Source organism: Chlorocebus sabaeus, chromosome 11, assembly GCF_047675955.1.
Source record: "Chlorocebus sabaeus isolate Y175 chromosome 11, mChlSab1.0.hap1, whole genome shotgun sequence".
NCBI classification, from domain to species: Eukaryota; Metazoa; Chordata; class Mammalia; order Primates; family Cercopithecidae; genus Chlorocebus; species Chlorocebus sabaeus.
This window is the reverse complement of record NC_132914.1, coordinates 527968-540024: the sequence shown is the minus strand read 5'-3', so window position 1 is coordinate 540024 and position 12057 is coordinate 527968. Positions and strand designations below refer to the sequence as shown.

Here is a 12057-nt window from a genome sequence, read left to right as displayed (position 1 = left end):
GGAATTTGTTACCTACTGTATTCTTCAAATTTTTTTCCATGTGTATGAATTACTTTTAAAATTAGAGGCAGAAAAAGAAAATGAAATTAACATTTACTGAGCACCACAATGAATTACTTTTAAAATTAGAGGCAGAAAAAGAAAATGAAACTAACGTGTACTGAGCACCACAGCACTCTTGCTACTATTCTAGGTATTTGGGAGCAGGCATGTAAGGGAAGGGTGTAAAAATAGGACTTACAGTATAAAATAGGGTATAAAACTAGAGTCTTCCGGCCGGGCGCGGTGGCTCAAGCCTGTAATCCCAGCACTTTGGGAGGCTGAGACGGGTGGATCACGAGGTCAGGAGATCGAGACCATCCTGGCTAACACGGTGAAACCCCGTCTCTACTAAAAATACAAAAATCTAGCCGGGCGAGGTGGCGGGCGCCTGTAGTCCCAACTACTCGGGAGGCTGAGGCAGGAGAATGGCGTAAACCTGGGAGGCGGAGCTTGCAGTGAGCTGAGATCCGGCCACTGCACTCCAGCCTGGGCGACAGAGCAAGACTCCGTCTAAAAAAAAAAAAAAAAAAAAAAAACTAGAGTCTTCCAAATACATATTTTCTAGTTGGAGAGACATATTTTACACATCTGTAATTTAAAACAGAATGAGGTAAGTGCTAGATAGAGAAAAAAGTATACTTGAATCATAAAAACCGTTAAGCAGCACTTAACAGTGTTAAGTATATAAACACTCTTAATTATAGAACTGTACTCAAAAAGAAAACCAACTTCCACTAAACTGCTGCCCCCAAAAGGAACATATTCTGGGTGTCAAGTTCTATTTTTTGCTTTTTGAGACAGAGTCTTGTTGTGTCGCTCAGGCTGGAGTGCGGTGGTGGTGTGATCTTGGCTCACTGCAAACTCTGCCTCCTGGGTTCGAGCAATTCTCCTGCCCCAGCTTCTCAAGTAGCTGGGACTACAGGCACGCGCCACCAGGCCCAGCTAATTTTTGTATTTTTAGTAGAAATGGGGTTTCACCATGTTGGCCAGACTGGTCTTGAGCTCCTCACCTCAGGTGATCCGCCTGCCTTGGCCTTCCAAAGTGCTGGGATTACAGGTGTGAGCCACCGTTCCTGGCCTGGGTGTCAAGTTCTAATGACTTCTCTTTTACTTTCTTTTCTGTTGAGTTTTTCTGGGACCTGCTTAGCTGCCAGTGTTTCGTTTCTGTTTTTTTGAATTATTTCTGTTTTTATCCGGACAGCTTCTATGTTTGGTGAGTCTTTGACCTGGCTCAGGCAGTAGTTGTTGTCTTCAGATGTCTGAGAATCTTTAATTGGCTGTTTTATTTATAATTGAAGGACTAAGTCAACAAGTGTAGGTAGCTGTCATGTGTTTCCTCTGTAATTTCAAAGGGCTGTCTCTCTACCAGGCTCTTCCCTTCAGTGGGAATACTGACTTGTAGGCTCTAAGTAAATGGACAGGTTTTGTTATTTGGCAGACTTTTCTTTAGGCTGCATGGCCTGGGAGCAGCCTGTGTCTAGGCTTAGCCAGAAGGTGTTCTCTAGTCAAATGGCTATAATTGGGCACGAGAAAGAATAATAGTAAATTTCTTATCTTGATATGAGCTTGTTTTCTATTCCATTTAGTTATCTGGTCCTATCTTGGTATTGTAGTAGTTTAATTATATCATTTTAATATCTTGTAGGACTAGAGCCACTTCCTTACCCCCTTTAAAAATGCATAGGTTTTTTCTTTTTTTTTGAGACAGAGTCTCATTCTGTTGCCCAGGCTGGATCTCAGCTCACTACAACCTCCTCCTCTTGGGTTCAAGCTATTCTTGTGCCTCAGCTTCCCAAGTAGCTGGGATTACAGGTGTGCACCACTGTGCCTGGGTAATTTTTGTATTTTTAGTAGAGACAAGGTTTTGCCATGTTGACCAGGTTGGTCTTGAACTCCTGGCCTCAAGTGGTCCACGTGCCTCAGCCTCCCAAAGTGCTGGGATTACAGGCATGAGCACACTGCACTCAGCCAAAAAGTCATAGGCTTCTTGCCTATTTATTTTTCTCCATGGTTCAGTGTATCTTTCAAAATGAGTTTATAGGCAAATGTATCTGTTGATATTTGGGGAATATCCTTATACTGGAATACAGTATAGATGTTCTGTAAACAATAATGATTTCATTACATGGAAAGTTGAAACATTGTGAACTTGGAAGGAAAATATTTATTCTTATTTCTGTTTGTGTAACTTAAAATGGAGGTGGTTACCAGAATTGAAATACTGCTTTTAGTTGTTGGAAAAATTGTGAAAGACTTTGAAATTGGCAAAAAGATATCTAGGTATCTTTTCAGTGGAATATTGGATGTTGTCTAGTGAACTCTCCAGGATTATCTGATTCTAAGGGTGTGTGCCTTAGATTTTGTTTGGCCAGCCTATTTTACACCTGTCAGTTTAGAAAGAAAAGGATAGCAATGCAAATGAGGTATGTCCATAGAAAGGCAGTGAACTTTGTATGGAATGGTATAGTTGATTTTCACATTGCAGAAAAAGATGATTCAGTTTTCCTCTATATTAAGCATATATTTCTATCTATTAGTAAATGCGTTTTCTGATTCCTGTTTATTTATTTATTTACCTATTTTTGAGACAGAATCTCACTGGGTTGCCCAGGCTGGAGTGCAGTGACAAGATCTCAGCTCACAGCAACCCCTGCCTCCTGTGTTCAAGCAATTCTCTTGCCTCAACCTCTTGAGTAGCTGGGATTACAGGCATGCACCACCACACCTGGCTAATTTTTGTATTTTTAGTAGAGACAGGGTTTCACCATGTTGGCCAGGCTGGTCTCGAGCTCCTGACCTCAGGTGATCTGCCTGTCTCAGCCTCCCAAAGTGCTGAGATTACAGGTGTGAGCCACCACGCCTGGCCTGCTAACTGCATTTGTATATGTCTGTGCTTTAGATTGTCCTTTGAACTGGTTTTTATGTCTGCTGGTTCTCTCATTAATTAGTAAATAAAATCATTGATGACATGTTCATTAAAAAAATAATTTACACAAACTTTAAAAAATAGGACATTGGAAGTTATATGAATTCAAGAGCTGGAATTCCATGCAAAGAATAGTATTTAATAAAAGAACTAACACTAAACTTTGTAAGGTCTTTCAACGGTATATTGCCAGACCCCATGAGAGAACTCAAATTGTGAGAATCGACTTTGGTTTTTCAGAGTGGCAGCAACTACGCTTATTTGGAACAGCTCGAGAGCTTGTCTGCGAAAGGACGCCCTATCCCTGTGCGCCTTGAAGCACTGCCGCAAGTGGAATCTCAGGTGGCAGCAGCACGGGCATGGAGAGAACGGACTGGGCGGACCTTTCTTAAGAAGAATTCTAGCCATACATTGTTACAGGTACTTGAACTTCACACTCTCATGAACTTCAGCACTCTCATAAGCCACTGGTGATTTAAGTAGTAATAGTATTGGTGAGGGTCACTTTCAGTTTATCTGATTACCGTTATACAAGTGATTCTTACTGGGTGATAGTTTTCAGTTTATCTGATTACCGTTATACAAGTGATTCTTACTGGGTGATGGTTTTCAGTTTATCTGATTACCGTTATACAAGTGATTCTTACTGGGTGATAGTTTTCAGTTTATCTGATTACCGTTATACAAGTGATTCTTACTGGGTGATAGTTTTCAGTTTATCTGATTACCGTTATACAAGTGATTCTTACTGGGTGATAGTTTTCAGTTTATCTGATTACCGTTATACAAGTGATTCTTACTAGGTAATATCAGATGGTGAGTATCTGATTACCATTATACGAGTGATTCTTACTGGGTGATAGTTTTCAGTTTATCTGATTACCGTTACACAAGTGATTCTTACTGGGTGATGGTTTTCAGTTTATCTGATTACCGTTACACAAGTGATTCTTACTGGGTGATGGTTTTCAGTTTATCTGATTACCGTTACACAAGTGATTCTTACTGGGTGATGGTTTTCAGTTTATCTGATTACCGTTACACAAGTGATTCTTACTGGGTGGTGGTTTTCAGTTTATCTGATTACCGTTACACAAGTGATTCTTACTGGGTGGTGGTTTTCAGTTTATCTGATTACCGTTACACAAGTGATTCTTACTGGGTGGTGGTTTTCAGTTTATCTGATTACCGTTACACAAGTGATTCTTACTGGGTGATGGTTTTCAGTTTATCTGATTACCGTTATACGAGTGATTCTTACTGGGTGATGGTTTTCAGTTTATCTGATTACCGTTATACGAGTGATTCTTACTGGGTGATGGTTTTCAGTTTATCTGATTACCGTTATACGAGTGATTCTTACTGGGTGATGGTTTTCAGTTTATCTGATTACCGTTATACGAGTGATTCTTACTGGGTGATGGTTTTCAGTTTATCTGATTACCGTTATACGAGTGATTCTTACTGGGTGATGGTTTTCAGTTTATCTGATTACCGTTATACGAGTGATTCTTACTGGGTGATGGTTTTCAGTTTATCTGATTACCGTTATACGAGTGATTCTTACTGGGTGATGGTTTTCAGTTTATCTGATTACCGTTATACGAGTGATTCTTACTGGGTGATGGTTTTCAGTTTATCTGATTACCGTTATACGAGTGATTCTTACTGGGTGATGGTTTTCAGTTTATCTGATTACCGTTATACGAGTGATTCTTACTGGGTGATGGTTTTCAGTTTATCTGATTACCGTTATACGAGTGATTCTTACTGGGTGATGGTTTTCAGTTTATCTGATTACCGTTATACGAGTGATTCTTACTGGGTGATGGTTTTCAGTTTATCTGATTACCGTTATACGAGTGATTCTTACTGGGTGATGGTTTTCAGTTTATCTGATTACCGTTATACGAGTGATTCTTACTGGGTGATGGTTTTCAGTTTATCTGATTACCGTTATACGAGTGATTCTTACTGGGTGATAGTTTTCAGTTATCTGATTACCGTTATACGAGTGATTCTTACTAGGTAATATCAGATGGTGAGTATCTGATTACCATTATATGAGTGATTCTTACTGGGTGATAGTTTTCAGTTTATCTGATTACCGTTATACAAGTGATTCTTACTGGGTGATATCAGATGGTGAGTATCTGATTACCGTTATACAAGTGATTCTTACTGGGTGGTATCAGATGTTGACAAGTGATTCTTACTGGGTGGTATCAGATGTTGACAAGTGATTCTTACTGGGTGATATCAGATGGTGCGTATCTGATTACCGTTATACGGGTGATTCTTACTGGGTGATATCAGATGTTGACTTGAAATCTGGAGCCTTGGGCAGATTCATTTCCCGTTAATCTTGTGCTGTCCCTAGAAAAAGCAGTCGGCCTTGGCTTGTTATTGGACTCTAGTCATTGAAATAGTCTTGTTTTGTTTTGTTTTGTTTTTTTGAGACAGAGTCTTGCCCTGTTGCCCAGACTGGAGTGCAGTGGGTGATCTCAGCCCACTGCAGCTGTCGCCTCCTGGGCTCAAGTGATCCTTTCACCTCACCCTCCCAAGTGTCTGGGACTACAGGCATGCACCACCATGCCTGGCTAATTTTTTGTATTTTTGGTGGAGATGATGTTTCGTCATGTTGCCTGGGCTGGTCTCGAACTCCTTTGAGCTCAAGTGATCCGCCCTCCTCAGTCTCCCAAAGTGCTAGGATTACAGGTGTGAACCACCACGTCCAGCCTATCGTTGAATGATCTTTTTTCTCCGAAGCACAAATTTGTATACTTATTGTCCCTTTGATCTTGAGAAGTTGAACATAGTAGTTAAGAGCAAAGACTTTGGAATAAGGTCCTTTCAGGTTTGAGAATAGACTCCTTAATTGCTAACCCTGTGTCCTTGGGCAAGTTATTTGCTTTCTAAGCCTCAGTTTCTCTTGTTTATAAAATGTAGATACTAATACCTACTACATAGGGTTGTTGTGAGGAATGAATTAGATCATGTGTATAAAGTCCTTAAGAAAGTGCCTCGGACACGGTTGAATGGTCAATAAATGGTTCCTTTATTATTTTCACTTCTAAAATTTTTTAAAAACCAGAGTTTATAATGGTGGTTTTATTTTTGTAGGTGCTGAGCCCCCGGACTGACATTGGTGTATATGGGAGTGGCAAAAATAGGAGGAAAAAAGTAAAAGAACTGATAGAAAAAGAAAAAGAAAAGGATCTGGACCTCGAGCCTCTAAGTGATCTGGAGGAGGGATTGGAGGAAACCAGAGATACAGCCGTGGTGGTAAGACATGACCGAGCGTCTTGAGTTTGCTTGGTGAATACACAATTCTGTAAAGATATTAGCAGACTCACAGTTTTTATGTTTTTAACTTTTTATTTTCATATACTTTGGCTTTACGATTATACATATTTCACATTAAAAGTAAATATTTATAATCAAGATATACAAAAAGTTTAGTATTCTGCTCTTTTCCCAAAATTGTCTGTTCCATACCTCTGCCCTTTATTGTTGTTTTAATAGTCGTCTACTGTTCCATCAAGTTGTCCATAGTCTGCTGAGTACAGTAAGTCCTCACTTAACATTATCAATAGCTTCTTGCACTGCAACTCTAAGTGAAGCAATGTATAATGAACCCAGTTTTACTACAGGCTGATACAAACGAGTTAAGTTCCTTATTTTTTAACCAGCATATTTCTGGTCACAAAAACATCATCAGACTTCTAAAATAAAGACCCCAAACACTTCTGATATTAAACACTGAGAAAATTCGAGCTAAACATACGTTTAAGAAAGAGTAATAAAAACTAGATAATTATCCAATTTTTGGTAAATTAGTGACAGTGGCATTGGCCAGGAATTGATTTTTTCTCATCAATGTTATAATGAAATTACACTGAACATAAAGATGTCATTTGAGGACCTGCTGTAGTTTTCTAATTTTGAGCGTTTTGCCTGTTACTAAGTTTCTTATTGTAAGTAATAAAATGAACTTCTTTGTATAGCCTTTTCCTTCTTTTAAATTTCCTAGACTTGACTCTTAGGAATGTAATTACTGGGTTAGAATTTAATATAAACATTTTATGACTCTTATTACTATGTGTTTTTTAAAAGAATTATACCAGGCTACAGATTTCCATCTCTTAATGAGTGTTAAAATATTTGTAGTTGATGAGAATTATGCTTTTTTGGAGGATAGGAGGAATGTGTTAAGATTACTAGGATCCTGAGGAAATAGAAAATAAATACGAATCTGGGCAATAAAAGTAGGGAATTGCATATGATACAGCTCTTTCTGCCTACAAATGATTCTGTTTTGAACCCAGTGAAAATGATTTCTGATTAGAGAGCCTGCCTAACAAGTCAATCTTGCTAGACAAGTAGGGCTGGAAATTATTTCAAAATTGTTTCAAAGCTGCCAGTAGTTTAAGAAGAAAATGCACCGACAGTATTGATAATTAAATTTGTTTGCCTTTATTTACTTTGTTAAATTGAGTTTCATAAAACTCTGTTGTTACAATTGATCAAGTTTTGTTACTCTACTTATGCATGAAGAGGCCTTCTAGAGAGAAATAAATTAATGTGTATAGGACTTGCCCCAGGGAATGAATTACGAGGGGATGGGAAACTAATACTTCATTGAGTGTTTTTCTTGTGCAAGGTACCAGGTTAAGCACTTTCATATGTTACCTTATTTAATCTGTGAAACAGCAAAATAACGGTTGGTAGTATCCTCATTTTTCAGAAAATGGAGGTTCGGAAACTTGTGCCCATATTAACAGTCTGAAAGTACAAGAGCCAGGCTTTGTACCCAGGTTGCTTGATTTCAAGGCATGCCATCTTCGTACTGCGCCCTCCAAAAGAGGCCAAAGTACTGCACTGATGTACTTGATCAAATGTGATAGCACTTTGCCCGTTTCACAGATGAGGAATGTTTGCATGGAAACTGCCAGGGGCCCCAAATTTTAGGAAACTGTTTATAACTGATAGCTTGGAGAAAGATCCCACGGCCTTGAGAATTTGGTATTTTGGGGGTATATTGCAGTGACTCTTCAATTAAATGTGTTTCTTGTACAGGTAGCAGTTTTCAAAGAACGGGAGCAAAAAGAGATTGAAGCCATGCATTCTCTCAGAGCAGCCAACCTAGCCAAGATGACAATGGTGGACCGCATAGAAGAAGTAAAATTTTGCATTTGCCGCAAGACAGCCAGTGGGTTTATGCTACAGTGTGAGCTCTGCAAGGACTGGTTCCATAACAGCTGTGTTCCTCTTCCTAAATCAAGTTCCCAAAAGAAAGGATCCAACTGGCAAGCTAAAGAAGTAAAATTCCTTTGCCCTCTTTGTATGCGGTCTCGAAGGCCCAGGCTGGAGACTATTCTGTCACTCCTGGTGTCCCTTCAGAAGTTGCCCGTACGGTTGCCTGAAGGAGAGGCCCTGCAGTGTTTGACAGAACGTGCTATGAGTTGGCAAGATAGAGCACGGCAGGCTCTAGCCACAGATGAACTCTCCTCTGCCCTGGCCAAACTGTCTGTGTTGAGCCAGCGTATGGTGGAACAGGCAGCTCGAGAAAAAACTGAAAAGATCATCAGTGCGGAACTCCAAAAAGCAGCTGCCAATCCAGACTTACAGGCAAGTTTAGGATTTACATTCTTTTTCTATTTCATGGGATATGTCAGTGTATAAATAGTAAATCGAGTCTGTCTTACCAGTTGATTAGGAAAATAACAGTAACTTGTCAGCTATTATCCATTGCGTTCTCATTCCACATATACTGTAATACTTTTTTTTGGATGCGTACTTAGTGAACTATTCCTGGGAATGTCATTCAGGTGCACTTTGGCATCATCATCAAATAATTTGATTTCTACTAACTGTTGAAGAACTCTGTTAGCCACTTTGCTTATTCATTACATTTTGGTGATCTTAGGCACACATTAATTCCCCTGCTGGTCTCTCATGTCTTGCTGTTCATCTTGGAATTCTTTGTTGTTTAGGGACACTTACCTAGTTTCCAGCAGTCTGCTTTTAATCGGGTGGTGAGCAGTGTGTCATCTTCTCCTCGACAAACAATGGACTATGATGACGAAGAAACAGACTCTGATGAAGACATTCGAGAGACGTATGGTTACGACATGAAGGTAGTTACACAGACAGGCTGTGTGGGTACATACCTGATCATTGGGTTTGTTTAAAAAAAAAAAAAAGCTATTGAACAGTGATGTTTGAGGCCTGAAAGTGAAAGAGAAAACTAGTCATTTATCTCTTCTGAGGTTTTAGTCATAGCATTTTTGCAAAACTCAAAAAATTACAGGTTGCTGAAATACTTTTTTTTTTTTTTGAGATGGAGTCTCCCTCTGTCGGCCGGGCTGGAATGCAGTGGCGTGATCTCTGTTCACTGCAACCTCTGCCTTCTGGGTTTAAGTAATTCTTGTGCCTCAGCCTCCCAAGTTGCTGGGATTACAGGTGCCCACCACCATGCCTGGCTAATTTTTGTATTTTTAGTAGAGATGGGGTTTCATCATGTTAGCCAGGCTGGTCTTGAACTCCTGACCTGAAGTGATCCGCCTGCCTCGGCCTCCCAAAGTGCTGGGATTACAGGTGTGAGCCACCGCGCCAGACCTGAAACAATTTTTTAAAAATAGAATTTAAAAATCTGTATATGTTTTTCTCATCTTATAGTCCCTTATGGCTTAGAGGAACTAGAAAAACAATGCATTAAATTATGTAAAGCTTTCATGGCCAATTTCAGTTTTTCACATTTTTTTCTTTGAGTTAAAGTCTGTATACAGTTAAGTTTTAAGAATTCCATTCTAGGCTTGGTGTGGCGGCTCATGCCTATAAACTTGACACTTTAGGGGAGACTGAGGTGGGCGGATCACTTGAGTCCAGGAGTTTGAGACCAGCCTGTGCAACATAGCGAGACCCCCCCATCTCTACAAAAAAAATACAAAAGTTAGTTGGGTGTGGTAGCATGCACCTGTAGTCCCAGCTACTTGGGAGGCTGAAGTGGGAGGATTGCTTTGATCCTAGGAGGTCAAGGCTGCAGTGAGCTGTGATTGTACCACTGCCCTCCAGCCTGGGTAGCGCAACAAAACCTTGCCTCAAAAAAAAAAAAAAAAAAATTCCATTCCAGCTAGGCTATGAGTCTTTTGCTCTGCTTTCTTGTCTGGATGGTGCCAGATAGAAAGTAATATTCCGAGGTGGGTAATATAATACTTAGGCCCAGGTTAGAATTTGCTGAGTTCCAGTTGCAGATACAACAAATTATTTACCATCAATGTGACTGTTTTGGTAATGACACCTTACTGGTGGTGAAGAGAAGGTTTTGGCAAGTTTGTTTTGTGTTGGATCCAGTTGGCTTTTCGTTCACCCTTTTTGTCAGGTGCAAGCCCTTTGCTTTTTAACCTAGTAATAACAACGTGATTAGTCAGAGACCCTGCCAGATTACAGTCAATCCATTAGTTTGTTTTATATGATTCTTAGTTGCTTTGTTTAGAATCTATTCTTGTAACCTGGGAATTCCTACTCTGATACAAAAGGCTGCTTCCTAAGAACAAGGGAGATTCTGTCCCTACCCCTTCGCTGTCTTTTGTCTTTTCAGCTTGCAGATCAGCTTGGTATTGCTCATTAACCTCATCAGCGTTAAAACTGCTAGGGTGTAAAATTAAAACCATCCATCATAGACGCTCGTAGATTCTTCCACTGGGAAATGTTTTTTCTCAAGATAAAAATGGATCCAGGTGACTTGGGAATTTTCAGTTATGTGACTTAAAGACTTGAGAACAGTTGAAACTTGAATTAGCCTATTCAGATAATCTTCTTAAGCACGTTATCCGGAAGTTAATGACTATCTTTGTTTACAAAGTTGTATATAGGGTGACTAGGAGCAGCTGAAAAGGAACACAACCCATGCCAAATATAATTCGCCTTTTCCTTGAATCCTGGAATCACCTGTTCACCCTGCTTAGCGGCCTTTGATATTTTTGGTGGTTGCTTTCTAGCACATTAAGTATCAGCCTCTCCTCTAGATTTGCATAACATGATGGGCTTTGCTTGAAAGCAGACTGGTAACCTATGAAAACATCACAAGTATTGATGATTTTCAGGACTAGGGATCACAACTGCAGTTTGATACGGTTGGATGGAGTCATCTTTTTTTGGAGGAAATTATATGAGAATCTTAGCTTACTGTCTGTTTGGTAGTAGGTATTGGCAGGGTAGAAAAGTAAGATGATGGATTTTCTAGTGTTAGTAATGTATTTGACAGCTGAGAAGAGAAGAACGGTGGCAGGACGTGCGGTGATTCAAGTTCCAGTTTACTTGGCCGTCAGATGCTCTGCCACGGAGCTGTACCCTGCCAGTTTACTTTGATGTTGATATCTTTGAATGAAAAAAAAAAAAGCCTGTACTGTTGAGCATTTTCCCACAGAGCAAGTGATAATTGTATAATAAAACTTTTATTTGCCAGTTTATTTGCATTTGGCCGGTGGTTTTTTCTTTGTTTGATGTTCTCTGTTGTGACCATAAATTCATACATAAAATACTTTGAACATAGTATTCTTGCTTGAGGAGGAGCCCCCTCTTGGTTTAGGAAGAGGAGTAGGTAATTATTTAGTAAAATAAGATCAGTCATTTTATCTTAGTTACCATCCAGAAAATCATTGCTTACAAGTTACATATTTAATGAAGCAAAGTCTGTCCTGCATCTTTTGGGATTGTGTCTGTGTGGGTGAGCTTGTGGATACGGATTTCAAGGAGAATGATCTGAGACCTAATCAGAGCTCACTTAACATTCCAAGGACTTTAAGTGCAACAGTGAGATTAATGAGCAGTACCAAGCTGATCTGCAAGCTGAACTTATTTTTTCCCCTCATCACTGTTATAATGAAATGAAAACAACTTTATTGAAGGACCTGCTACTGTACTTCCTTTTGCATAAAGTCAGTTTCCAAGAACCTACTGATGACGTTACATGAAGACTTACTGTAATCTGTATATTGTCAGTCAGACATATACTTATATTAAGTAAGAGCAATTGGTAAGATTCTAGGTTTGAAAACCTCTAGAGAGGATTAAATGGTTTGTGT

General features: G+C 39.5%; 1 protein-coding gene across 1 annotated transcript in view; it reads left to right on the top strand.

Annotated features, from left to right (window-relative positions):
* KDM5A (lysine demethylase 5A) overlaps positions 1–12057 on the top strand; it is a 96399-nt gene that overhangs the window by 62411 nt on the left and 21931 nt on the right. The window contains exons 21-24 of the mRNA XM_007967098.3: positions 3209–3388; positions 6092–6253; positions 8048–8599; positions 8965–9108. Of these exons, the coding sequence (XP_007965289.3) occupies positions 3209–3388; positions 6092–6253; positions 8048–8599; positions 8965–9108 (1038 nt within the window). The remainder of the gene's footprint in view (positions 1–3208; positions 3389–6091; positions 6254–8047; positions 8600–8964; positions 9109–12057) is intronic.